Consider the following 25,708-nt stretch of genomic DNA (forward strand, 5'->3'; position numbering starts at 1 on the left):
CGCCCTGGCCAAGAGGTCGGTCGGATCCTGCACAGCCCCTCTTTGAGGCAGGGGCCGGGGGCAGGGCCTGGCCGCTGGCCGCCTCGTGCATGAGCGGAAGTAGGGGGGACCGGGGTGTGTCCCCCACTGGCACAGCGCCTCCCAGCTGCGTAGCCGCCTTCCTGCTCACGGGGAGGAACCTGCTTGGGTGTGCTCAGCAGGGCACAGGCCGCCATCCTGCGCCCCCCTCGCTGGGCGTGTCACTCGGGTCCCCCGCTCTTGGGTGCCTGGTCCCCTGCAGAACTGAAAAAGGGGAGGGGGCTGGGCTTGGCACGGACCGTCTGCTCGAGCTCGTGGCTGTCGGAGGGAGGACATTCCACAAGGGAAGAGGGGGGCAGGAAAGGGCATCCCCACACCCCAAATCCTCTGGCAGGTTCCCCATGGCTGCGTAGGATAACCTATTGCTGTCGAGTTTCGTGAGGTGCAAACCCACCCCATGGGAAGGCCCACAAGTGGGGGGGAAGGCCAGAAACTCAGGGACACCCCCCCCCTCCCCACGTGCGAGCTTCCAGCCCCCTCCCCTCTGGTTGAAAGGACAAAAGCGACCCATGTGCCCACGTCCAGAGCCAGGCGTGGGGCCGCAGCTGCAGGGCTGCACCCCCAGGGGGCCCTCGGGGCAAAACCCCACAGAGGCTCCAGTGTGGTGGGGGCTGCGTGTGGGCTGCCCACAGTCAACCCCGACAGAAACAGTTGCGTAGGGAAGCCCAGCCAGCAGGGCACCTCTGCATCCCTTTGGGAGCTTTATTAAAACTCGGTCGCTTGTCTCACTTGGCTTAGAGCTGCCCTTGAGCCAGAACTGTCAAGAAACCTCTAGAACCAACCTCTAGAATAAACCAGATTTTTCTTACCCCTGTGATGTGCATCCTGCGATGGAAGGCACCCGTTTCACCTGAAACTCTGCAAGGTTTGTGCAAAGTGATGCTCGGATTTACACAAACGGGTTCCACGTGTGTATCCCGGGGCCATCTCGTGGGCAGCTTGGGGGGAGCGCTGCAGAGGGGTTGCCTCAGCGGCCCGTTGGGACTGCTCGCCGTTTCCAAGGGGCTTTCTTGCATGTGCTGAGCAGGCCTGCCCGTCGGCCTTTCTGGGAACGGCAGTGGCGGCTGTGGCTCTGGGTGTTGCTTAGGAGGTTGCCCTTAACGGCTCGAAAGACTGGCCCTTTGCTGCGGTCGACACCGCATCACTTTCATACAGTAACATGGCAAGTTGAAAGGGTCTCCTGGGCCATCTAGTCTGACCCCCGGCTCCAGCTGGCTCCTCTCCCCAGCATGTGGTTGATCAGTCTTTCCTTGAACATGCTCACTGACGGGGCCTCAGCTACCTCCCCTGGAAGCCCACTCCACACCCTCGGGGTCCCGACTGTCAGGAAGTGCTTCCTGGCATCCACCTTCAACCCTGGCTCCCTGAGCGTTGCTCCGCTGGATTGCGTCCTTTCCTCCACCACAGAGGGGAACAGGCCACGACCCTCCTCCGTGTGACGGCCCTTCACATACCTAAGTCGCTATAAGATCCCCTTGGAGTTTCCTTCAGGCTGAGAGGACGCAGTTCAGTCTCGTCTCATGGCGTCCCCCCTTATCTGGCTATCATCCATGTGACCCTGCGCTGCACTGATTCCAACCTTGCTGTGTGTCTCTCATAATGTGGAGAGAGCCCTGAAGTGTTCCAGTTGCGGGCGCACCAGAGTCATACAGAGTGGCAGCAATACTTCTCTCGATCTAGAAGCCACGCTTCTGGCTATGCAGCCAAGGGTGGCGTTTGCCCTCTTGGCCGCCGCATCACACGGCTGGCTCGTGTTCAGCCTGCAGTCAACCAGCACCCGCGGTCCCTTTCACAAGCGCTGCTCTCCAGCCACTTGTCCCCCAGCCTGTACTTATGGCACCCATTCCTGTGCCCCAAGTGCAAGACCTCGCACGTACCCACACTGAGCGCCATCCCGTCGTCCCCTGCCCGCTTCCACAGCCTGTCCAGACCCTTCTGGATCTGGAGTCCCTGCCCCTCAGTTGTGGCCACTGCCCCCATTTTGGTACTGTCTGCAAATCTGGCCGCTGGTGACTCCCTCCTCCAGCTCACCGATGAAATGGCTGGGCACAATCCGTCCCAGAGCTGAGCTCCGCGGGGCTCCGCTTGGCACCGGCTGACATCCTGATGGGTCCCCATTGCTGGTCACCCCCCGCTTGCAGTCCAGCCATCATGTCCTAATGCATGAGGCAACCCCCGACTTAAAGCAGGACACTCATATTTGGAGCTCATCACCAGAAAAGCTGCACTCAGGAGCTGGGAAGCCGAGCATCCTCCCATTTTCAGGATGTTCCGGTTCTGCCTACGGTGGGACTGCGGACCTCTAGTGGAGCAAGAGTAGAAGCAGGGGTGGGGGCTTATCACGTGGTATAGCCCCTCTGCTCTCAGTTCCTCCAGACGTCTTCCAGGGGAGTGTAATTCTTGACCAACTTCCAGAGCTGTGGTTTTCTCGCTCCACTGTGACAATTGCTGGTTATTCAGAATGTTCTGCCAGCTGCAACCAAGATCCTGTCCCCGGCCATAAGACGCCCTGCTTTAAGCCAGTACAAGTCCTTGGCATGCAAATAATCTTGCCCTTGAGGCACAATACACACCACTGAGATGCGATGCAGAAAACCCCAAATGCTATTAACTTCTGCAGCAATGTTACTCCCCTTAGCTCAGTAGATGTTTTGGTATAGACAGGGATGGGAACCATTTAGGGTAAAACATCTGGACAGCCAGCAGCTGGCAACTTCCAGTACAGAAGCAAAACCCCCGTTTTAACTCAAAACACATTTATTAAGTGTGCACATGGCAAGTTTCACTTTTAAAATAGCACAAAATCCAGGTAGCAGCATCTTTCAAGCCCATGAGCTCAGGGCCGGTGGATCAGACCCTTTCCATGCAGCTGCAGCAGAGGTAGATAGCAATGTGCCCAGAAAATCTTGGCCTGCTAGAAGAGGCTGCAAGCTCAGGAAAGCGGCTTCCATTTGGGAACACTTCACCTTCAGCCGTGCTCTTTCAATTTAATCCAGGCTGGAAAGTCGAGAAAGAAGGTCCCCTTCTTAGCAAATTCAGGACAATAATTTTTTCCCAAGCAAGATGACGAGCTTGAACCAGAAGGAACGGCGCTGTCATTGCTTGATGCAGACAAATACCAATATAAAGCCAGGCGTAATCTTTTAAAAAGAGTCTTCCCCACCTCCATAAAAATTGTGAACTAGGAATGCCACCCTCCACACTGGGGCACATTCCAGGGTCCGTCCGTCGAGAAGAGGAAGTCCGGAGAGTCCCAACTAGCTGGTGCCCGCTGCTTGACCAAAAGCGTGGACGTGGCAGTACCCGTGGCCTGCGGCAGCCTTTTTCCTGCAGGGCTGCCCCGTCCGGGTGACCCCCTGGCAGAGCGGCCTGGGGGAGGCCGAGCAGCTGGACCTGAAAGAGAAGGCAGCCAAGGTGCAAAGAGCTTTCCTCATCCCAGGTCAGTGGGATGCCTTGCGAAGCATTGTGGGCTTTAAAGCCCTTGCTGGATCTCAGGGGGCACAGGCATCCTTTCCCCCAATACCCTCATTGACCCACAGGACTCTCCAGCCCAGTTTCCCCGTCTCCTGTTGGAGACCTGCTGAGGGAGCCCACAGAGGCGCTGGCGTGCTTGCCCTCTGGATTCCTGGAGAACCCACAAGGAAAACGGAAGGTGGGCGTCCTCCAGCCCGGCCCGGGGCCACCGAAGTGCCAAGCACCAAGCAGCCCTGAGGGCCAGCAGTTGGGTTCGACGCGCTCCAGGCAGCTTCCTCCGCTCAGGTGGAGCAGCCGGCAGGCCTGGCAGGGACCCGGCACAGATCCCGGGAGCCCTCAAACATCTGCCTCCCCCGCCAGGACCTTTGGCATCTCGCCAGACCAATGAAGCCCGGCCAGCAATCAGGCACTGCTTGGAATGCTCGGTTCCGGCTGTCCCAGCCCGGTGCCTCCGGATGCGCCGCACACCCCCAGCGCCCCCAGGCAGCCTGGCCGGCGATCGGGCATCTGGGGAGACTGCCCAAGCGCCCGGATCCCCAGCTTGCAAGGAGGCGGGTGCGGCGTTCCCACCAACATGGGCTTGGTCGGATGGCAACCGAAGGCGAGAACTCCCCACCGGAGCTGTTGAAGCCCGTCCAGAGAAGCTGGGCAGCCACCTGAGTGGGGTGGTGCGAACTGGTGTCCTGCAACAGCAGGGGTGGGACCTGATGGCCTTCATGGCCCCTGCCAGCTCTGCTATCCTACGATCCTTTCTCTCCAAGGCTGACCAGCCAGGTACTTTGGGGAAGCCCACTGGGGGGGGGGGAGCCATCCCCCTCCTCATGCTGCTCCCCTGCCTTTGACTTGCAGGCTCTGTACTTACACGTCACTGACCAGGGACTCGTTTGGGGAAGAGTCCTTCAGGCCAGGAAAAGGGTGGAAGGAGGGGCCCAGGGGGTGCTGCGGAAACCTCTGCAAGGCAGCCTGTTGGGACAGCAAAGGGAATCCCAGAGCATCAGTGCGGGGGCTGCCTTCTCGCCAGGGCAAAGAATTCAGGCCCGGCCCCTCCCAGGCGCTGCATCTTTACCGGCCTGCCCCCCTCCATGCCTCTTCCCCTCAAGCGGAGCCTCCCCCAGGGGCTGGGCAAGGAGGAGTGGAAGGACCATGCTTGCTGCATCGCACGAGAGCCCCACGGGTCTGGCACGGTCCGTGGGAAAAGCGCCTCCGGGAAAACCGAGCGAGGCAGCAGACCAGTACGAGACTCCGAGCAGGAAGCCTTTCCCACAAGAGGGAGCAAAGGCCACCGAGCGGGAAGACTCCAGGAGGAGACGGGACTCTTTCCTGGGGGAGAAGCTTGTGCATGGCCACCCGTAGCTGTTTCTGAGCCAGGAGGCCCACAAACCCCCAGAGCTGGGGGACTGGGCGGGAGGACGGCTGTCCTGCTCACGGGCTTCCCACGGGGGCCGGACTGGAGCAGCTCTGGCCTATGCAGCCCAACGGCTTTGCTCAAGCGGCCTCGGGCCAGCTCAGAAGATGCGTCGATCTTGCACAGGACATGCAGCCCCTGCCCGGGGCTTCAGGCAGAAAAGAGCCCTTCCCAGCCCCTTACTTCCTGCGCCTTTTCACTGGAGCTGTGGGGCCCCAACGTGGGGCTTCCCTTTTGCAAAGCCGGGGCTGGACCACGGGATGAGGCCCGTCCTGAAAGCACGCTCCCTTCGCAACGCCAAAAATGCTCTCAGCAAGGACACGCGCAGCCATTCCGGGCTACAGGTGCCGCCACCCCCCATGCTTTTCTCCCTCGGCCTCCTGGAAAGGAAGATGAGCTGCATCTGCAGACCCAAACCAAGCGGGACATGAACGCCAGCCCGCGGCAATTGCCCCAGCCCTGAGGGGCGTTTTGAGCCCGGGTTCCTCTCTTGCCTGGACCACCGCCCACCTACCAGTCTCTCCGAGGCCTCATGCCTGGCGGAGCGGGCCAAGCGGAGGCGGTGCAGCAGCGTGGCGTGGCTGCCCTGACCTTGGGGAGGCTGCCACCCAGTGGAAAACAGCGCTGTGCCCTCCCGCGCAAGCGAAGGGAGGAAGGTGGCCTTCTCCTCCTCCTCCTCCTCCGGGGATTCTCTTCCCACCTTACCCGCATCTGCAACACAGAACAGAAGGCTGGCAGAGAGGCAGGGGAAGCAACGGCAGCTGTCCTCCCACCATGTACAGAATTCCCAGAACCAAGGCAGGCCGTGCAGGTAGGACTCGCAACAACATGTTGCAGTATTGATACATGCCTGCTGGCGTTGCTCTCCGTCCGTCCGCCCTCTGCAGGGATTGTCCATGTCCCTTTGCCGAGTCCTCCGTTTCCTCTGCCCCTCCCTGGCAGCCTTTGAACTGATTAACAGCTCACTGGGCTCTAGGGGGTGGGAGTCACTTTTTTTATTTCTGCAAACTCTGGGCAGCAGCGGCCTCCCTCTTCATGTGGGGAATGGCTGCCTTGCTTGTGGGAACACTGACATGCCTGCAGTGCTAGAAACAGAGGGGAAGGGAAGAAGCAGCTGTGCAAATACACAGCAGCGTTGCATGCTAGGTTCTGCCAGAAAGCCAAGAATGCACCGCTTTTAAGATTCTAGTCCTCATGAGTGTAGGAAGAAAAGTGCTGATTTTTTTATGCTGAGAGCTACAGCTTCAGAATTCAGGATACGAATCCTCAGTTTATGATGCTCATGGGTTATGCTTCAAGGTGGGGACAGGAAAATATTGCCATTAAGCATCCCCTTAGCCGAGCCAATGACTCACTGCCAAATTCATGCTACACACTATTTGGATTAAGACAAACTAAGGAGTTGTTGTACCCCACCTTCAGCCTGTGGATCAGGAACACACAGCATTCTCAGCAAGCCTGTGTCTCTCAAGAGCACGATCCCAGATCCGGGCAGCCTCCAGGAACGCTCCCCTCACCCCAGCCCTGCCAAGCATCACCTCACCTTGCTCACCTGACAGGTAGCTCAGCTCCTCCAGCTCCTCTTTCACCAGCCCAGCGTTGCCTTCTCTGCAAAGACGAAAGGCAGCCGATCACTCCATTCTTTGGGGGAAATGCAGAACCTTCCACCGCTCCTCCTCCTCCTCAACCAGAAGGCCTGGCTCATCCAGAGCTTTTCCCCACCCCACCCCACCCTCGACCCTTGCCAATGATTTCCACCTGCGTGCAGGTGCACCGGATCCCCGAAACCCATTGCTGCCCTGAGAGACTGCTCAGTGGGGCCGAGGCAGGTCTGCAGTCCGGATTTCCTTCCGGAACAGTTTTGCCTTGCTGAGGCCTCTGTGTGCTGGAGAAGCCACCAGCTCAGGCAAGATTCTCGTCTTCCTCGCCGGCACCTCACTTTCCGCTGAGCGGGACTGCGCTTGGGACGGGCTCCTCCGCTCAGGGCCAGATTTCTGGACATGGTGAGCTCCTCCCCCCTCCCTGGCGCCTTGAAGCACCCGAGGAAGAGTTCTGCAGACCTTGGGGCTTGCCCCTTTGTGGAATTCGGGCCAGTCTGTCTCCCCCCGCCAGGCTGGCCTCTGTGGCTCTTTCTTATACTCGCCACCTGGAGCTGCAGGGCTTTTTTCTGTCCCAAGACGCAATCCTGCTTAAGCCAGCAAGGGGAGCCGCTCCATGCAGCCCCGGACAGAGAAAAGGCCTACGCCTCACGGCCTGGCCCAGCAGCCTGGCGGAACCTGCCTCGGGTTGTGTCCCAAAGGCTGCAGCCATCCCTGGAAGAAGACCTCGCCTGCAGAGCCACGACAGGCCAGGCAGCCCAGAGACGCGGCCGCTGAAGGGAGGGCGCGGGGGGTGCCTGCCCTGTGTCCAAGCCCTTTGCAGCGGGACCGTTTGCAAGGGGCAGAGGGCAACCTCACCCCCCCCCCCCCAGTCTCTGCAAAGGCACGGCCATGCTCCCCTTTAAAATCAGTGCCCCCCAGTCCAGGGTAAAGCGGACAAGGGCAGGCAAAGTGCCAGGAAGCAGGGAGCCAGGAAGCGCTGGGTCGCACTCGGTGCATCCCACACCGGCCAGGGCTCTCCGTGGCCCCGCCTGGAGCCACCCCCACCTTGGCACAGCCCCTCCCTGAGCCGGGGGCCACGCCTCCCCTGCAGAGCAGTGCCGGACAAGGACAGGTGCTGCCGGCCACGCCTCCCTACCTTTCAGGGGTGGAGGTGATGCGGCAGTGCTTCCCCACGCCACCTGTCCGCACCACGCGCTGGGCGCCTGGCTCCAGCACCTTCGGAGGAAGCGGCAAGGGCGCCCGGGCGGGTTCGTGCCGCGTCGCTTCCGCAGCACGCTGGCAAACGTGTCCCAGCAGCCAGTGGCCTGGGGGAAGGCACACAGAAGCGCCCGTGTCACTTCCACGTCCTTCTCTTTCCCGCCCAACTCACCTCCAACAGGTAAAAACGGGTCAATGCATTTTATTTGGTACACACCTAAAGCCGAATAAAGAGAGAGAAAGCAGCCGGTACCAATTTTGCTATGAAAAACCATAAACTAGATACAAGTATTTCCCAGTTACAGAGAAACTTTCCACTTTCACTTGTTCCAGATGTCTTGATCACTCTTCTCACCACAGCCTGGGAAACTGGCTGCAGCTTCAGCCGGCATGTCCCACGGAGGGCTTCCAAGCCAACCGAGATGCAGGGAGTTGCACAATACCACACTCCCAAAACAAGCAGAGTAACCACCAAAAGCATATCCACGTCATCAAAATTTTATGGAGTTAAAATGTAGTAATTTAAAAAAAGAATTCAGGATTAAAACCTTTTAAACGTTGCCAACTTTTTGAAAACATTTAAAGACATTACTTTTAAACATACATAAAAATTCACAATGTTTAAGCATTTTAAAGATTTTCTATATCTCTGTTCTCTCTCTCTAGATATATCTCGTGAGAGATTGATCGATTTGAAAATATGAAATGCTCTGGTATAGACCAGCAGTTTCTGTCTCAAACATGAACCTTACAGGGCCACTTAAAAGCTGCCCCAAAACCACCCAGCAAGGCCAAATCTCAGCAGGAGAACACAGAGGTGCATCCACACCTGCATTCGAGACAATCGAGCCACAGTAAGTCACATCCTGGCTTGCTGCATTTTATCCTGCCCCAGGCAAGAGAGCCAGCGTGGTGTAGTGGCTCAGAGCGTGGGACTGGGACTCAGGCGATCCGGGTTCGAGTCCCCGCTCCCCCATGGAGTCGACTGAGTGACTGGGCCAGTCACTGACTCTCAGCCCAACCTGCCTCACAGGGCTGTTGTTTTTGTGGGGATAAGATGGACAGCAGCAGCAGGAAAATGATTAAGCTGCTTTGAGCTTGTTGTAGAAAAAGCAGGATATAAATCTATAAACAAATAAATAATTCTCAGTCCAAGGGGTGCTGCACTGAGGGCCAAATTTGCCAGGCTGAGAACACAAGCCAGCCCTCCGGGGATTCTCAGGTAGCTGCACCCCTTCTTTCTGATGGCTAAACATTTATTACATGTCTATCCCGGCTTGTTTCCTTCCAGGGGACTCAAGGCAGCTTAATGAATTGTCTTCCTCCTCCTCCCAAGCTTATTCTAAGCCCAAGATACCTGGGCAGCAAGAGAGCGGGGCGGCTGGACTGGACGATCAGCTGGCAGTTAACCAGAAGGAACACGCCTGGAAGCCCCGCGTGGCCAGGAACAGGCAGCAGCTCCGAGGAGAAAGTTCAGACCCAGGGCGGGAGGTGCTGGCTGCCAGCGCTGCCCTCCGACGGGGACAGGGTGCGGGGTACTACGACCCAGACAGAAGGGTCCCATCCACATACTTGCCTGCAACGGCCAACAGCAAGAGGCTGGTGAGAGACTGAAAGCCCAAGGAAGCAGCATGGTTGAGCTCCAGGAGCGCGTTGGACGTGACCAGGATGAGGAGCACGGCTCGTGGCAGCCCCGGCGTCTGCAGGAAAGTCATGATCAGGGCTGCCAGAAGGAAATAGCTGCCGTGCAGGACGCAGGTGTAGATGGAGCTCAGGCTGAACCCTGCAAGAGAGCGGTGGGCACAGAGCTCAGAGTCCACCATTCGCTTTGCGGCCAAGCGTCGCGATGGGAGGGTGTTCTTAAAGCTTGCCTTACGACCGAGTTTTCTTAGTACGAAGTTTCCTACGAACGTTTTGGGGAGGCACTGAAAAATAATGCAGTGTGGGAGCCTGCCTGACCTCCGGAGGCAGGACGATCCCAGTACGAGTCCAGCACACGCAACGCTCTTCCCCTGATGCGCCTTCGTTGGGCCACAGGTCCCTGTGGAATCACCGGGAGGACGGCCCTCCGAGAACTCCAGTGGCCAGGCAGGTTGGTAAGAAAGAAGGCACACGTGTCTGTCCGTCTGTCTCTCACTCTGTACCCCCATGCCTAACCATCTCTCTCTCCAATCCTCTTATCTTCATTCACCTGCTCTGAACATTTAAGGAACTCAAAGATCTAAAACTCTGGATCTTACCGCTAGAGTAAGTAGCGTGGGATGTAGGAAAAGAGAATGCAATTCCTCCCTGGTCACAGACATCCGGTTACACTGGCATTCATTCCATTTATCTAGCAGACCAAAATCCAGCCAGCTCCGAATACGACAGGTCAAGGTTCACAACTCCATCACTTTTCTCATCTGCACCACTGGCATCCCAGAACAGCCATTTCCCGCAACCCAAGCTGGTTTTCCCACCTTGGGTGAATTTGCAGCCGTAACCCAAGAGTCAGGGCCTGGGTGCTCTTGTGAAACCTACCTAGGTAGCATTCCCACTATTTCCTAACATCGCAGGGACTATTCTGTCCCTTGTTCTGAAAGCAAGGGACAAGCAGCAAGGAAAATAACTGGGTGCAGAGACGGGGGTGCCCTGAAGGGACACGGAGGTGCAGAGAGGAAGTGCAAGATGCAGCAGTTCAGAGGTTCACTGGAAAGGCCTGCAGCCCCCCCAGCAGGACCCCCGGGCCCCCCCAAGGTGGGGCTACCTGCCCAGCTGATGAACCTCTGGATGTGCCGGAGGCGTCCTTCCACGTTGCTCTGCATCCGCTCCATGTTGCGCAGCACCAGCCCGAGGGAGTCGTTCATCTTCTGCAGCTTCCCCATCAGCTCATCGTAATACAGCGCCGTCTGGTTCTGATAGGCCAGGAACGAGCCCAGATTGGTCTCTGCGATTGAGAAAACGAGGGTTTAAAAAGGACACATTCTTGACACAGCGGAGAGGCAGTCTGGCTCAGTGGTCAGGACGCAGGAGGGGAGGGCTGGGCGCGGCTTCTGCCACCAACCTATCTTGGAGTAGACGTCTTGGGCGCGGTCCTGGGCTTGGGTGAGGTCCTTAAGGATGGCTCTGCGCCCCTCTTGCAGCTCTGCGTCCTGGTCATCCAGGTGGCTGCTCACCTCTTCTGCAGGAAGCGGAGCAGAGGCCGGGGCTGAGCGTGCCAACGTTCACCGCCCACGTTACGCAGCACAATGCCCGGGCCGCACCGGACAAGGCCGCACGAAGAGACCCTCCTTGGCACGACAGCCCCGGCCTTCCTCAAGCTCAGCGGTCAGCAATGCCTTCCCACAATTCTCTGATGCTCTTGCGCACCGGTGCTGTTCCCCAGAGGAGAGGGCGCAGAAGCGGGGAGCTCATCTCCGCCTTCAAGAGTTCGAAGGCAGTGGAGATTGGCATCGTAGTGGCACCACACCGCTTCCCACACAGATGAGGGCAGGAGGGGCAATCAAGCAAAGATCAGGGAGGACCCAAGCACGGCTGTTTAGTGCCAAGAGTACATCAGCAGCAGTCCACAGGCCACTTGCCAGCAGAGTCTGCCTCACCCATGCGTTGCGTGATGCCCTCGATCAGCTGCACCACCTGCTGCTGCCCGCTGGCGATCAGGGCCTTCTCCTGGGCCAGCTGGTCCAGGTTGCTGTGGATGGACTCCTCCATCAGTCCTTGGCTGCCCCGGAACTCCTCCTGCTGGGCCAGCAGCTCCTGCTGGCTGCTCACCACCTTCTGCAGAGACTCCGACGTCAGCGCCTTCAGCTCCTCCTGGCCGCTCTGTCGGGGGCCACAGTAACAGGACTATCAGCAGCCCAGGGCAACCGGGGGAGCTCTGGGAGGTGCCCTTGGGGACCGTTCCCACCATCGAGCCCTTGAGCAGAGGCGAAAGGTGCACGAGCCATTTCAGCCCGGTTTCCACCACCATCCAGAGCGGCTCTTATGGGCCTCTCTTGGGTCTTAGTCTCTGATCTGAGACGAAGCCTCCCTCGAAACAGGGATAGTCACAGCGACACATCATGGCTGTGCGGAACGTTCACCCCAAGCACCCGAGAGCTGGCGTGCTGGTTAGAGGGGAGATCCGCATTCTAGCCACACACCCCCCCCCGCCGCCCGGCCGGCCATGATGCCCACTGGGTGGCTTTGGGCCAGCCCCTCGCTCTCAGCCCAGCCCACCTCACAGGGTGGTTGTTGTGAGCATGAAATGGAGCGATGGAAGATGCCCCGGGTTCCTCACGAGAGGAAGAGGGCAGGATACAAAAGCTGAGCCTGTCACGCTTGGGGCACAACCCGAGAAGGCAGAGCTCCTTGGAGGAGACCTCATGCTGGGGGAAGTCGGAGGCTGGAGAGGAAGAGGAAGAGCAAGCAGGAGATGGGTGGTCTCCACTGAGGAAGCCACAGCCCGGATAGGACATCTATCCCAGATTTGACAGCATGCAAGAAGTACAGGAATAAACGTTATTACATAGATTTCCAAACATTCCAGAGAAAAGGAATGAAGCAGGAGAGCAGAAAGAAAAAAAAAAAGCTGCGGGACATCAGCAAAAGAAGCGGAGCGAGAAGGAGGCCTACTGGGAGAAGGAGGATAAGAGGGAGTGGGGGGAACAGGGGAAACTGAGGCAGGACAGGTGGGTAGGAACAGGGCAAGAAAAGGATGCAGGTGCAGGACTAGACGCAGCCATTTTTTGGCTCCTTCCTGCCTCAGGTGCTTGGCATCCCTCCCAGCCCATGGCAAAACGTGTCCGCATTGCCGCACAAAGCGACAGCTGGATGCAGCACTGCTTGTCGAGGCCGACGCTGTTTGCGGCTTGACGGGAGGGTGTTCCCCCCCAAAGGGCGGTCTCCAGAGGCCCTGTGCCAGCTGCTGCCTGTGCCTGCTGGGATGCAGGTGGCCATCCAGCTTGGCGCTGGAGGGGGCGAGGCCGGGGCCTGCCCAGAGCCGGATGCCGAGCGTCCGTGAAAAGGGCTCCGAGGCACCAGGCCAAGACCGCTGCGTGGTCTCCAGCTTTTCAAGTGACTTGAAATCTCTTTCGTTCCTCCTAAAGATCCAGAGGACCTTGTCCGCGTGCCCCATTTTTCCCTGCCCTGTTCGCCACCTTGCGCTGAGGGTGGATCTACAAGGGTTGGGACTTGATCAGCAGCTGGATAAATCTGAATGGGTTTAAGCAGCCCCTTGGCCTGGGCAGCGCAGCCGTGCCGAAGGGTCACAGCATTAGAGGAGGATCGGGGTTCTCAGTCCAGCAGCTGGCCCATGGACCACCAGCAAGAGGCTGGGAGAGCAGGTGCCACCGGCCAAGCCGGACTGTGGCAGCTCGGCTTCAAAGCAACCACATCCACGACGTGGCCAGCCGACAGTCCGGAGTGCTGCCGCTGGGAAGGTCAAGGGGCACTGCGGGAGCACTGAGGCAGGCAGGCAGGCAGGCAGGCTCGCTCCCTTCCACCCACCCACCCACCCATGTTTGGCACGCACGGCCTGGCAAGCCGCAGGATCACCTGCCTGCACTGCTCTTGATCTCAGCAGAGGTGGCTTGTCCTGCTGCTCACTCATGAGCCAACGAAGCTGACCTGGGCGGGGAGTTCAGCCACATTCTTTCGGGCCTTTTCTGGAGGCGGCCAAGCAGGGCACGGCTCCCGCCACCCCCAATGGCACGGCCACCAAGGAAGTCGCCTCCCCCCCACCCCAAGCAGCGGCCGTGGGAAGCCTCCGACAGCTGCCCAGTGCCCCTTGGCTACAACGGCGAGGACTCCTTGTTGCCCTGGCTAAGTGGCCTGGTAGCATTTGGGGCTGCCCAGGTTCTGATGAGAGAGCAAGCCCGGGGGGATACTAACCCCCGCATTATGCTGCGGCCAGTTGGGGTGGCTGATGACCCCAAATGAGGACCGGTATGCTGCGGGGCGACCCATAAGCGGGGGAGGCTGCCTTGCAGGGCGAACCGAGTCCCTGGAAGGCCAGAGCAGACCTTGAGCGCCCTCATGGCTTCCAGCTGGCTGACGGCGGTGGAGACAAGCGCGTTGACCGTGTGCTCTGCCTGGAGCTTGAACTGCGTCTGGCGGACGGCATAGCAGACCGCTCGGGCCCGGTTGCTCACGATGTGGTAAGCATTCCAGGTGTCCGGGTCCATGTCCGCAGTGCATTCCGCCAGGGTCTGTTGGGGAGAAAGCAAGGGCGGGAGGGGATCAGGCCCTCTGCGTGGGCACTGGGCCACTCCAAGAGACCACGGCTCGGGCATTCCGGCTGCGATGCATGAGCGCGGCCCACCCTTGCCAGGGGGCTCAGTTGTCCTGCACAGGCGACTGCACCCGAGGCAAACTGGGTAAAATAAATGTAAGGTTGAAAATATACTGCAGAGTACAGGTGCTTACTCACATGAGTGCAATGGCACTCTGCACCCATGTTCCCCTGCAACTGGGCAGATGGTCTCTGGAACACAAGACCAGCAGCCACGGGTCTCCCTCTTCCCATGACTGCATCCAACCTCTTTTTAAAGCTGTCCGAATTGCGAATTTACTGCATTGTTTTCTACACTGCTCAAAAATCCTATTCATGCAGGCAATTCAGAAGCACCAAATGTTTCAATAAATGATGTGGACTGACCCTGCGTGGCCCAAAGCCGGGAGATGCGGCTAGGCTGAGCCCTGGTGCTGCCCCGGCCTCTCCGGTTGCTTTTGTGAGCAGCGGCGAACACGCACAAGCGGCACCAACACCCGTTTTGGCTCCCTACCGTGTCCTCGGTGCACAGGTACGTTCTTCTGCCTTCGACTTGAGCCTGGCAGTTGAACAGCGACACGCTCAACTTGGCCAGCGCCTCCTCCGTCAGGTCTGCGCACGACGCCTGGAGCCGAGCGATAACCTGGCGGCAAAGACAAGAGCGGGCGCACAGAAGTGGGGGAACGGCTCTCCTCCCCCTCCTCGCATCACATCTCAGCACAAAGGGGAATTTAGGGTTGGTGCCTATTGATCTGAAACAATTAAAAGCCTTTTCCTCGTGGCTGACCCTCGGGCCGGACAAATACAGACCTGCAAAGACTAGACGATATTTATTGTAATTAATGTATTTATTTAAGACTAGGTTTATTTGTTTAAAGTTCTTGTGTCCCTCCTTATTTCCTGCAGCTATGACATTGCATAGGAAGGATGGGGACTAGCACTGAATTAGTATTACCTTAAACTAGTATGAACTAATACTAGTCTGAATGGGCGTTTCTAGAAACTCTCCCCACACCCTGCTGCCCATCAATGGGATGCTCAGCTTCAGGGCTGACGGCCAGATCCACACCCGAGTAGGCCCTTCGGCACTCCATAACGCAGTGGGGGAGCCGTCAGGGTCACGGGGGAGAAAGGGCCCGCTGTTCCCTTGCCCCAGACAGCCGCACAAAGCCATTCTACTTTGGGTGGAGCTCTAAAGAGCCATGCTCCTGCTGGGGACAGGGGAGAAGCCCTTACTCAGCTTCTCAAGAACTGAGCAGGAACTCTGCACGGGGCCTAGAAAGCCTCTTCCAGTCCAAGGACCGAACTCAATTTTGGGCACCTTTTCCACCCACGCAGAATGACTGCTACGGCCGTCCTTGCACTGGTGCCCTGCAGATGCTCCGACCTTAAACTCTCTTCAGCTCTGGCAGGCACGGTCAAGAGTTGGACGCTATTTATTTCCATGCAGCCCACTAGACAGAGCCCTGGGGACGTGCACTGCAATTACTCAAGCACAAAAGAGCTCCGGACTTGAGTTCTAAAATCGCTGGAAGGTGGGACCAGGCTGCAGAAGGCCAGACTAACATATCTATTCTGGAAAGCAGGGTGGAGGAGCCTGAGATAATCTCCCAGGATTACCCTAAACACGGTCCTATAAAATGTTAAAGCACACGCTACCTTATGGTGACAGGAATCCAGAGGTGACAGGTGCAGCCGCTCAGTCAAGAACTGCTCATCTGCTGTGGTCATCTCAAAAGGAACGTGCGGAAGGCTTCCTGGATTTGGGGCAGCTGTGGGGAAAGAAGCTGCCGGAGCGGCTGGGGTGGCACTTTGAGTGAGCCAGCCAAAAAACCCAGCGGAGGGGTCAGTGACCCCAAGCACGAGGAGGGGGAGGAAAAGGGCCGTGGGCTTCAGAGGCAGCATCTTCAGAGAATAATCTGAAAGAGAGAGACAGATGCAACTTGAGATCATTCACATTTTCTCTTGCTCCCACATAACTACCATTAATCTGTAGATCATTAGAAGCGATCTTAACTGTCATTTTTGGCAGGATAGCAGGTACAAGCTACTTAAGAAATAAAAGCCAACCTCCCCCCACACCCAAACTGGTATTTTGCCTTAAAGATTCTATTCAAACGAAGTATTTAAAATCCAGCTCTCAGGAAAGGCTACATATTCACGCTTTCAGTGAAAAGTAAGGCTCTGAGTGAACATTCTTCTGTGCCAACAAAGACAGCCCCATTCCTTATAGAGAAGGGCTCCTCCCCCTGCCATAAAGACCAAACAAAAAGCAAGAGAAAAGCTCTAAAGCTGCCTCTGTCTTTTGGAAGAAAATAGCGCCCCCCCCCCCCCCGCCGCATGCAAGCCATTTAGGAGGAAGAAAGGCGGCTATGAACAAGCTCCAGAAGATAAGCCCCCCGGCAGCAAGGGGAGTGCTTGGTGCTGCAAAGACCCGGGGCTTCCGCAAAGAGATGCTCGAATGTGCATATGCTAATTTGCATCTGCTCTACACATCCTCGTCTCCCAAAAATCTGCCTCTTAAGGACAGCCGCATTTGCAAAACGGGATGCACGGAGAGGGAGAGGAGCGCCTTTGACTTCAGGAAGAAAACTGAGGCTGGGGCGCAGGAAGTGAGGCACTCGTGGGCAGGCAAGCAAACAAAAAGCAGCTAAGCCGGGGGTGCCGAGGCACCAGGCGTGCTTAGGCAGGCGGCCCCCCAGATGGCGAGGGCGGCCCCCGCCCCGGGCCCCCGCTCTAGGCGGCCTCCGGGGGACTCGAGTTCCGCGGGGAAGCCTGGAAACTGCCCGCTCCATACCAGCCCCTCCCAGCTCGAGCTTCGCGGGCAGCCGAGCAGCAAGGAATTTTATGGGAACAGCTGACGGTGACGTCAGGGGCGCTTCGGCCAATCGGCGCCTGCGGCGACTCACCTTTCCCTCCGGCGCCGGTCAGGGGAAAGGGATGAATGGCTGTGCGCCGACCGGCGGGGCCAATCAGCAGAGAGCGCCGGGGCTCCCCCTCCGCTTTGCGGGCCCCCGGAAGGGGAAGTCGCGGCTTGATTGGCTCTCTGGCTCACGCGGGGTTGGGCCGCGTGCGAAGGGCATGAATGGAGGCGCAGCTCGCCGCCGGAGACGGCGCGGGCGGGATGGAGAAGCTGCGCGAGCTGCGGGTGGGCTTCATCGGGGCCGGGCGCATGGCTGGTGCGGTGGCCCAGGCGATGCTGATGGCAGGTAAGGGGCCGGCCGCCGCGGGCGAGCGCGCAGCGTTCATCAGAAAGCCCAGCGGAAAGGCGCGAGCTTTCGCGACCTGCAGAGCTCTTCGTCGAGCAAGGAGCTCCACAGAGGACCGTGTGACGCGGGTAGACGCTGGCCCTCTCCTCCCCTGGCTATGCAGACATTGTTTCCCCCCGTTTCTCGCTGCTCTCTCCGCCTCGGCCCAACCCGGCTGCTTTTTGTAACACCTTGTTCGATGAAGGGAGCTGGAGACGTGGGAAGCTTGTACAGGTGTGTGATCTTTGATTTGGCTCCACGAAGGTAATCCTGCACGCTTTATAGATTTGGGGGTCTTGCGTATGACCACCAGTTTCTGGTATAAATCAGCAGAGTCTTTAAAGATGCTCTCCTGTGCTCACACCAGGTTGGGAGTCCAACTGTACCAAGTAAGGCTTATTTGTGGGAAGGGGGAGGATCCGGAGCTCAGTGGAGGAGTACAAGGCCTCGTTCACATGCTGTCTGTGGGCATCCCAGAGCCATCCATGTGGCTGGAGTCCTGTGCTGGATGAACCCTGGGTTGGATCCAGCAGGGCGCTTCTTACATTCACATGCCTGCAGGTCGACCAGCCACCATAAAATGTTCTCTCCAACGAGGTGTGATGGCGCAGAATTTGCTATCAGTCATGATCTGCTCAAAGAAATATAAAAAATCAAGGACTGGTGCCAAGCTAATCTTTGCTCAGGCAGTCTATGAGGGGCAGTCTGTTGTGTGTATGTGTGTTTTGTGGTAGATACCATCGTTTGTATAACACACTTATTGTTCATTGGTTTGGTACTATTTTATGAAAGGCAGCTTTAAAATCCCACAAATAAATAAATAAACAAATACATGTGGGTGGTCCCAGGTTTGACACAGCTAGTCAAAAAGGGGGCTTGGAGTTGCGGTTGGCAATGCTGAGGAAGAAGCTTCTCCAAGCTGACTCTTTAAGGGAGCACCAGAAAATGGCACAGAATGGAAAATATAAGGCCCAATGTGTAAGGCAGAGTCATGCGGCATGTTTATATGCATGTGTGTGTCTGGACGATACCTTAGTGTGTGCCTTTGAAATGCATACTGTTTTTGAATCACTGGCAGGCAGGCAAGAGAGATCTTTAAAATGCAGGCTAACTAATCAAATCTCATTTGAGTTTAAAAAAAGAAAACCTCTTGTAAACAAACCTTGGAGTGGCTAGTTTTGTCTGGGGGGCAGGTAGAATTTTTTTAGGCCTTCTCCATCTTTTGGCAACGCTTCAGTGGAAAAAGTTTCTCAAGGCCACTTCAGACATGAATAATTGCTGTACTAAAGGAATAAAAGTGTGTGGAAACACTCATTAACACAGGTCAGTCATATCATCTGTCACCATCAAATATTGTTGATGTCACAATACCAGTTGTTTTGTTCACTGTAAAGGGCCTGTGGGTGGTGTGTTCATTTAAAAAATATTACAAATTATTACATCATCTTTCAATTACCTAGTACTGGGCCTTTTAAGTCCAATGCACAGTTACTTTAGAGTAAGTCCTATTGTAGCAGTAGGGCTTCCTTGCAAGTAAATATGAGAAAGATCATGCTGTGAATTGTGCTGGGAGGGGGTTTTGCTACTGAGAGTAACTGGGATTTTTATGGTTTGGTGGAAAGTTACTGCAGCTCCTGGAAAGATACTAATATGTATCTCGTTCATCCCCTTTTGTTCATTGTAGCACACGGTACTCTGCTGAGACATGAAACTTTCCCCAAACTTTTCCTATCCCATGGTAGTATGGAAACTTACACAAGGAAAATGTGTGTGATGGCACAAACAGTGTTGGTTTCTTACCTTACCCAGGGGCTTTCTTAATGTAACTTCTTTCTAAATGTATAATCTGAGGTGTTCAGCATATTTTGCCAATCAGGGAATGAACATTAATTAACCTGCAGTTGATGCAAAGGTCTCATAAAGGGCTCTGACTTGCAAAAGACCCTGCTGAAACAGTGAGGTCGTATTCGCAGGTGTTGCCCTTAGCCAAAATGACTAGTGACAGGAAGATAGCATCTCCACCACAGACCCCCAGGCACTTGGAACCGTTCTTCCACTTGCAAAAACAGAGGTGGCTTACAGAGCAGAAAGCAATAAAAAGCTATTGCAGACAGCACGAACTCCCGAAATAAAATGCAAATGCATGCAGAGAGAAGCACCAACAAACCAAGTCCTAAAGAGACAGAGAAGGGGCCCGAATGGGGGAAGGAGTGTGGCATTTTCCTTTCCTCCTTCGCCTTCGATGGGGGAAGCAGAGACACCCTCCCTCTCCACTGATCTGTGCTCTTGCCCCCGAGCAAGTCCTTGTCACCTCTGGTGATCAGGGAAGCAAGGATTTAACTGCAGATAAAGTAAAGACCTGCAGGAAAAGAACACGGTTTCCAAGAGGCAGGGCTGTTCTGGCAGCTGGGGGGCACCTGCATCTCCCGTGGCAAGACATTCTACATCCGCATCGACTTCCGAAGGCCTGGGACACAGCAGGGCCACCGAAGTGGGCGGGCTCATATGGGGAAGCCCTCCTTGGGCACTGCTCCTTTAAGCCGTGCGGCACATTAGTGGTGATGATGGGCACTTGAACTGCTCCTGGAAATGGCCTGGCGCAGAGGGTGCTTCAAGGGAACCCCGGGAAGCTCCAAGCCCCGCCTGGCTCGAGCAGCGCCCTTCCAGCAGCTTCCTGCACTAGTCGCTGGACAGCGTGTGACCGCAGTCGATCCAGTCATGTGCTCTGGTGTCACGCGTGGGCTGCCGTGGCTGGTCTGACAGCTGGCCCATCAGAGCAGTTCTGCCTGCAGCTGTTGCCTCAGCATCTGGAGCCAAGCGCTCCCCAACCGGAAGCCCGCTCTACAAGCAGAGCGCACCCTTACCCTGAACAAGCTGCGTCCTGCTGCGGCCAGGGGCACCTGGCCCGGGCGAGCTTCAGCTTGGCCTTCCTCCTCCAGTCCGTCGCTGACCGCAGGTGGTCAGAGCCTCCATGACCTCCTGGAATGAGGTTGGGAGAAGCCCTTCGTCGGCATAGTGGTGGCAGCCAACGCCAAGCCTCCAGGTGCCCACCCCTAGCCATTCTGTGCAGAGGTTAAACCGTGTAGAGGCAAGAAGGAGCTGGGCAGGACACCCTGGGCCAATGGTGAAGGTGCCAAGCAGGCGTTCCCAGCACTACCTTCTGGAATCTGCCCTCCAGGAAAGGCCAGGACCAGCTTCTTACATTATCCTGAAGCCCCATTCCAGCCAGACAGTCCAGGAAGTGACCACAGTCGACGGTGCCAAAAGCCAGCCGAGCAAAGCGAGATACATTCCCTTCATCCGGCTTCTGGCATAGATCCTCCACCAGGGCAATCGAGGCTATTTCAGTCCCAAAACCAGGTTGGAAGCTGGGCTAAAATGGATCAAGATAATGCAACTCGTCTGGGAAATGGGCTTCCACCACCCGCTCGTCCACCATGTCCAAAAAAGGAGCCTGGGAGACCAGACGGTAATTGCCCGATACTTTGGCATTTAAAGAGGTTTTATGTAGTGGTGTGTAAGCTACACGGCACCGTTTCCTTTCTTATGGAGGCATCAATTGCAGTATCAAGCTGCTCGGGGGGCCAGGATACTTCGGTCCAGAGAAGTCTTGCTTCCTTCAAAGGGGCAGAGCTAGCAGGGTCTTGGCTGTGGTGGCTCTTTCCCCCTGGAACTGGCTCACGCCAGAACTCACCTTAGCGTCACCATACCAGTTCTTGGAAAGAACTGCAAAATGTTTCTGTTCAGGAGTGAATGTGATGGAGCAGCAGGTGGGTCTGCTCGGAACCTTACCTGGCGTGTATGGAAATGGCACCACTGTAGCTTTGACGCTTGTCCTTCAGTGTAGGCCACTTGGAAGTCACACATGCGATAAACTTGTAAATAAGTTAGCAGGGGGTTTACTGTGTCTGGACAATGTGCGATTCAGCCCCGGGACTTCTTTCCTTTCTTCTCATTCCCTTTCAGGAGAAGTCCAGGCAGCGAACATCTTTGCCAGTGCCCCGTCCAACAGGAACCTGGCCAAGTTCCAGGTATGTGAGGGCAAGAAAGTGGGATGTGAAGAGGGAACATGGGAAGCCTGAGACCAGAGAGGGTGGCCAGAAGGCGTGGAAAGAGAGACTCAATTCGGAAGAGCCAGGTCCTCATCGTCACTCAGCCACGAGGCTCGCTGGGTGACTTCGGGCCCATCATGGACTCTCCAGCTAACCTACCTTACAGGGTTGTTGTGAGGATAAATGGGAAAGGGGGAGGACCTTGCAAACCACCTTGGTGTTCCTGCAAGAACATGAAAAGAGGCTGGGTGTAAAAGTACTATTACAGTATTAATAGTATAATAGTAATAGTAGTAATAGGCATGATGGATATGCGCTGTGTTCTGGGCTGGAGGGAGCATGTCCTGCTGAGAACCGGTTGCTGCTCTTGCTCGTTGTACTTGTTGTGTCGTGTGTGTATTCTGACGGTGATGCTCAGGTTTCCCATGGAAGCCCCTTAGCGTGCTTTCCCGTGGCGGCTAGACAGAGCGCAGGGATCACAGGAGAACTGAGATTCCCAGCTTGGACCTCAGGAACACACACCGAGGCGAGAGGGCTGGGACTCCCTCCGCAGCGATCGCCCGCTCCCCTCAGGGCTGGCACAGCGACTTCCACGCTGCCTGCTGGGCTATGAGGTTGGAAGACCGACCTCGCAGCCAGTGGTTTGTGGGCATTCCAGGGGGCAGGGCGGAGAGGACTAAGGCCCTGCCACAAAACCCGGGATCTTGGTGGCCGCCCTCCTCCTTGTGTTCTGGGGGAAAAGTCTTAGATGGCCGATTCAGCTATGTCTCCGTCCTCCTTCCGTCCACCATCAGACGCCCGTAATCCTCCAAGTTCAGAGGGGCACAGTAAGCCACACTGGATGGCACCGTTAGAGATGTGATTATCTTAGATGGTACACAAGTATGAATGCTAATAAAATGATCATCTCCTTGATCTCTCTCTTGTTGGAAGGACTTTGACTGCAAGACCACGCATTGTAACCTGGAGGTGGTGGAAAACTGCACCGTCGTCTTCCTCGCTACCAAGCCCCACATCCTCCCGGCAGTCCTGCGAGAGGTTGCTCCCGCTGTCACTTCCGACCACATGGTCATTTCCATGGCAGCTGGAGTCACGCTCCAGACCCTGGAAGAGGTGCAACCCTGGGAGAGCAACTGGGCTGTTTTGCAGAGTGGGCATTAGCGGAACGAATTTGTATGTGGTGTCCTCATATTAACAGCAGCCTGGTGAAATGAATGTTATTCAGTCAGACTGAATAATGTTTCTTAATGTGGCGAGTCCTGGGGAAATACTCTGGCTTGAGTCAAACCTCTGTGGGAAGTTCCTAAGTGCTTGCAAAGCGTGGCTTTATACATATTTAGCATGCAGAGGCTGGGATCAGACAACCCAGTAACCCACACTTAAGGGTTAAGTATGGGTTGTTGCTGGAATGTGGGTGTTCGTGTTGTCTGAACCCAGCTGAGATAACAAACAGTGGTGAAGAATCCACAGTCTACAAGCCAACAACTACCCATGAGTTCTTATCATGGGTTGTTTGTGATTAACAAGCCATGGCTTATTAGCGCAGCGGCATTTGGACAACACAACAAGTCCCAGTCCAGGGCTGGCGTGTGGCTTTCTGCACTGCCTGAACCAATTGTACTCTGCCCTCTTTCTGGTGTCACAGATGCTTCCCGCTGGGACCAAGGTACTTCGGATCATGCCCAACCTTCCCTGCGTGGTCCAGTCTGGCGCAGTTGTCTTGTCTCGGGGCACCTCGGCCGGGGAAGACGAAGTCACCCTGCTGAAGCAGCTGCTGTCCCCTTGCGGGCTGTGTGAAGAGACCCCTGAAGCCTACATAGACGTCCACACGGGGCTGAGCGGCAGCGGTGTGGCCTATGTGAGTGGCTTTCTGGCAGGGACACCATGGGCTTGGCACTCCTGGCCAACAGGAGCCACGATACCTGGCCTCCAAGAATGCCAGTAATTTGCAGGTGGCTGCTGTTGCGTGAAAAACCATGCCCCTAGGTTTCACGGCTGCTAGAACGCAGGTGTGTTGGCACACCTGTCTTCACGCCATTCTGTCTACACTAGCTCTCTTTGCTTTGCCAAGCTGTTCCACGCTGGTGCCTTGATGCGGCCTGGCTGATGGAGGCTGTGGCCCCCCACATCGGCAGGGCGGGTTGGTCTTGGGGATGCTGACGGCTTTTCCTCTCCTCTCCCTCTTCCCCACTCCACTGCAGGTGTACACGTTTGCTGAGGCACTGTCAGAAGGTGCGGTGAAGATGGGGATGCCGTGGGCCTTGGCCCAGAAGATAGCCGCTCAGACACTCTTGGTAACGAGCACGGGGGGGGGGGGGTACTGCAGGCCCTAAATGCCCCACCCCATCCTTTCTTTTCTCCTCCTCTCAAAGCTAAAAGAACGCCTGCCTGCCACCGCCTGGAAGCTGTTTGCGGGCGGAATGACCTGGGGATGGCAGCTGTGCTCACCTCCAGGTCACCTGCATGCTTGCATGCACTTTTCTTACTTAGGATCCAGGTAAACGTCGGCTCAGTAGTGTGTGAACAAATTCTCCTGAATTCACTGGGTTCTTACACAGGATCTCCAGGTAGACCAAGCCCACCTCTTCCCAGCCGATCCTGTGGAGTGGGCCCCGATCCTTCAGCCCATGCCATGCTGAGGAGCAGGGCCTCGAAAGGAATCGCGTGCTGTAGGGCTGTGGGCCACGTTACCTGCCCAGGGAACTGTCACAGCTCACGCCTGTTTGATGGTGAACTTAGCTGTTCTGCAAGGCGTGTGCTTTTCACACTCTGAGGACTTGTGTTCCTGCTTCCTTCAACTGAGTTGGACTTCCTTGTTCTGTCAGAAGCTGCCTTGAGGTGCAGAGACACCGGGTTGCCAATATGTGCAATCAGAGGAGCAGAATCTTGGGCACGGGGACCAAATCTGGCCGCGCTGGGGGTCCCCCGAAAGCTGTGCTGCCTTCCTGGCCTGTTCTGGGCTTTAGTGTGGTTTTCTCCATTCTGAAGGCTTGCAATGCTTCTCCTAAGCTTGGTTACTGGCAGGTGTAGCTTGAAGGCAAAACATGCTGGTACTGCTGGCCTGAGGACCGAAAGAGTTTTCTGCACCCCTCGCTTAAACGAATGCTTACCCGACCACCCAAAGAGCTAGCGGGCCTATTGCCCCGATAGCGTGTGGGCCACATTCCCATGTCCCTGTCCAGCCTTCAAGAGATGACTGCACCCCACCGAGGAAAGAAGTCTGTGGCTGGCACTGATAGGTAGATGGAATATACCATCACCTGAACTTAGGTAGGGCGTTTGGAATAGAAGAGAGGAACACCGCACGTTTGAGCGGAATGTCGCACAGCTACGGCATCTCTTTGTGCCTTCCTACATCTGGCCAAATTTTGTGCTCGGGAGCACGATCCTTCCCTGTCTGGACCCAAGCTTTTGCCTGCTCCGGCACACCCTCCTCTTCCCAGCTCGTCAAAGAAAGCCTTGACTCCCATCGCCTTTGTGGCTCTCGCTCTGTGCCGTCTTGGGGACATCTCAGTAAGGCGGATGGGGCGCACCTTGGGAGCTTTCTCGGCTGAGCAGCAGCCGGACGTGGGTTGCGCATGCTCTCTGTGCCCCGTTCCCATCCCCGAGATCCACCTGGGCCTTCTCTTCTTCCAGGGAGCAGCCAAAATGATTCTGGAGACGGAAGAGCACCCGGCAGTTTTGCGGAGCGCCATCTGCACTCCGGGGGGCACGACCATCCATGCTTTGCACGAGCTGGAGAAGGGCTCTCTCCGGGCCACTGTGATGAATGCTGTGGAGGCCGCCACCCGCCGGGCTCAAGAACTGGGCAAGAAGTAGCGGGCAGAGTGGCTGGGAGCCTGTGGGTTGAAAGGGCTCCCTTTCCCCCGCCAAGGAAGAGGGTCCCCCACCAGGGCATGGCCTTTTCGTCGCCAGTCAACCTTTCTCCAAGACCGTCATGCTAATAAGCTCTGATGAACTTGTGTGATCCATTCCAAACTTGTTCGCTGGAGGCCTGACGTGTAATAAACATATAAAAAGCAGGCCGTCCTTGCCAATGGCAGGATCTGTCTGCCTGCTTTTCCACAGAACAGACTGATTATGTTCTGTTCCCACCACCATCCCTTAAGTATTAAACCGACCAGTTTTTTGGGACTTCTTGTCAAGATGGGAGTTACTTTTGAGCCTTCAGTTCCTTAAATAGTATAATTTGGTGTATTTATATACAGAGGTTATCCAATTGTCCAATCACTAGCACAAACATTCTGTCCTGCTGTAATGTTCAGCTTTAAAAGATGGAGCTAATCAAGCCACAGACATCTGGCACAATAATCGAGCAGTCGGATTCCAGAAGTGTAGCTAGGAATGAGGGGTGAGGAGAGTGTCTTGGGGGCCGTGAGATGCTTTGGATGCCCAGAAGGAAGGATGGAGACAGCACTGATCCT

The 25,708-nt window shown here is 56.4% G+C and overlaps 2 protein-coding genes across 3 annotated transcripts; one reads left to right on the forward strand and one right to left on the reverse strand.

The window, feature by feature from the left end:
- Window positions 1-3,335: 3,335 nt before the first annotated feature.
- On the reverse strand, window positions 3,336-15,889 carry LOC123035245 (protein brambleberry-like). Its single transcript, XM_044453232.1, has 13 exons — window positions 15,644-15,889; window positions 14,499-14,627; window positions 13,737-13,922; window positions 11,334-11,556; window positions 10,799-10,915; window positions 10,502-10,681; window positions 9,332-9,538; window positions 7,928-7,972; window positions 7,694-7,862; window positions 6,510-6,565; window positions 5,472-5,668; window positions 4,415-4,515; window positions 3,336-3,471 (listed from the first exon to the last, which is right to left on the reverse strand). Exons 1-13 carry the CDS (start codon window positions 15,887-15,889, stop codon window positions 3,336-3,338), a joined length of 1,992 nt encoding a protein of 663 aa, XP_044309167.1.
- A 1,170-nt stretch (window positions 15,890-17,059) lies between these two features.
- PYCR3 (pyrroline-5-carboxylate reductase 3) lies at window positions 17,060-25,354 on the forward strand. 2 transcript variants are annotated; one of them, XM_044453278.1, is made up of 7 exons: window positions 17,060-17,193; window positions 20,411-20,701; window positions 21,199-21,263; window positions 22,218-22,397; window positions 22,930-23,142; window positions 23,486-23,578; window positions 24,921-25,354. In XM_044453278.1, the coding sequence occupies exons 1-7, from the start codon at window positions 17,070-17,072 to the stop codon at window positions 25,101-25,103; spliced, it is 1,149 nt and encodes a 382-aa protein (XP_044309213.1). In that variant the 5' UTR covers window positions 17,060-17,069; the 3' UTR covers window positions 25,104-25,354. The 2 variants fall into 2 exon arrangements, with proteins under 2 accessions (XP_044309213.1, XP_044309214.1); XM_044453279.1 differs by lacking the exon at window positions 20,411-20,701.
- Window positions 25,355-25,708: the final 354 nt, after the last annotated feature.

This window comes from Varanus komodoensis, unplaced genomic scaffold (genome assembly GCF_004798865.1).
Source record: "Varanus komodoensis strain SLA01 unplaced genomic scaffold, ASM479886v1 scaffold78, whole genome shotgun sequence".
Taxonomy (NCBI): domain Eukaryota; kingdom Metazoa; phylum Chordata; class Lepidosauria; order Squamata; family Varanidae; genus Varanus; species Varanus komodoensis.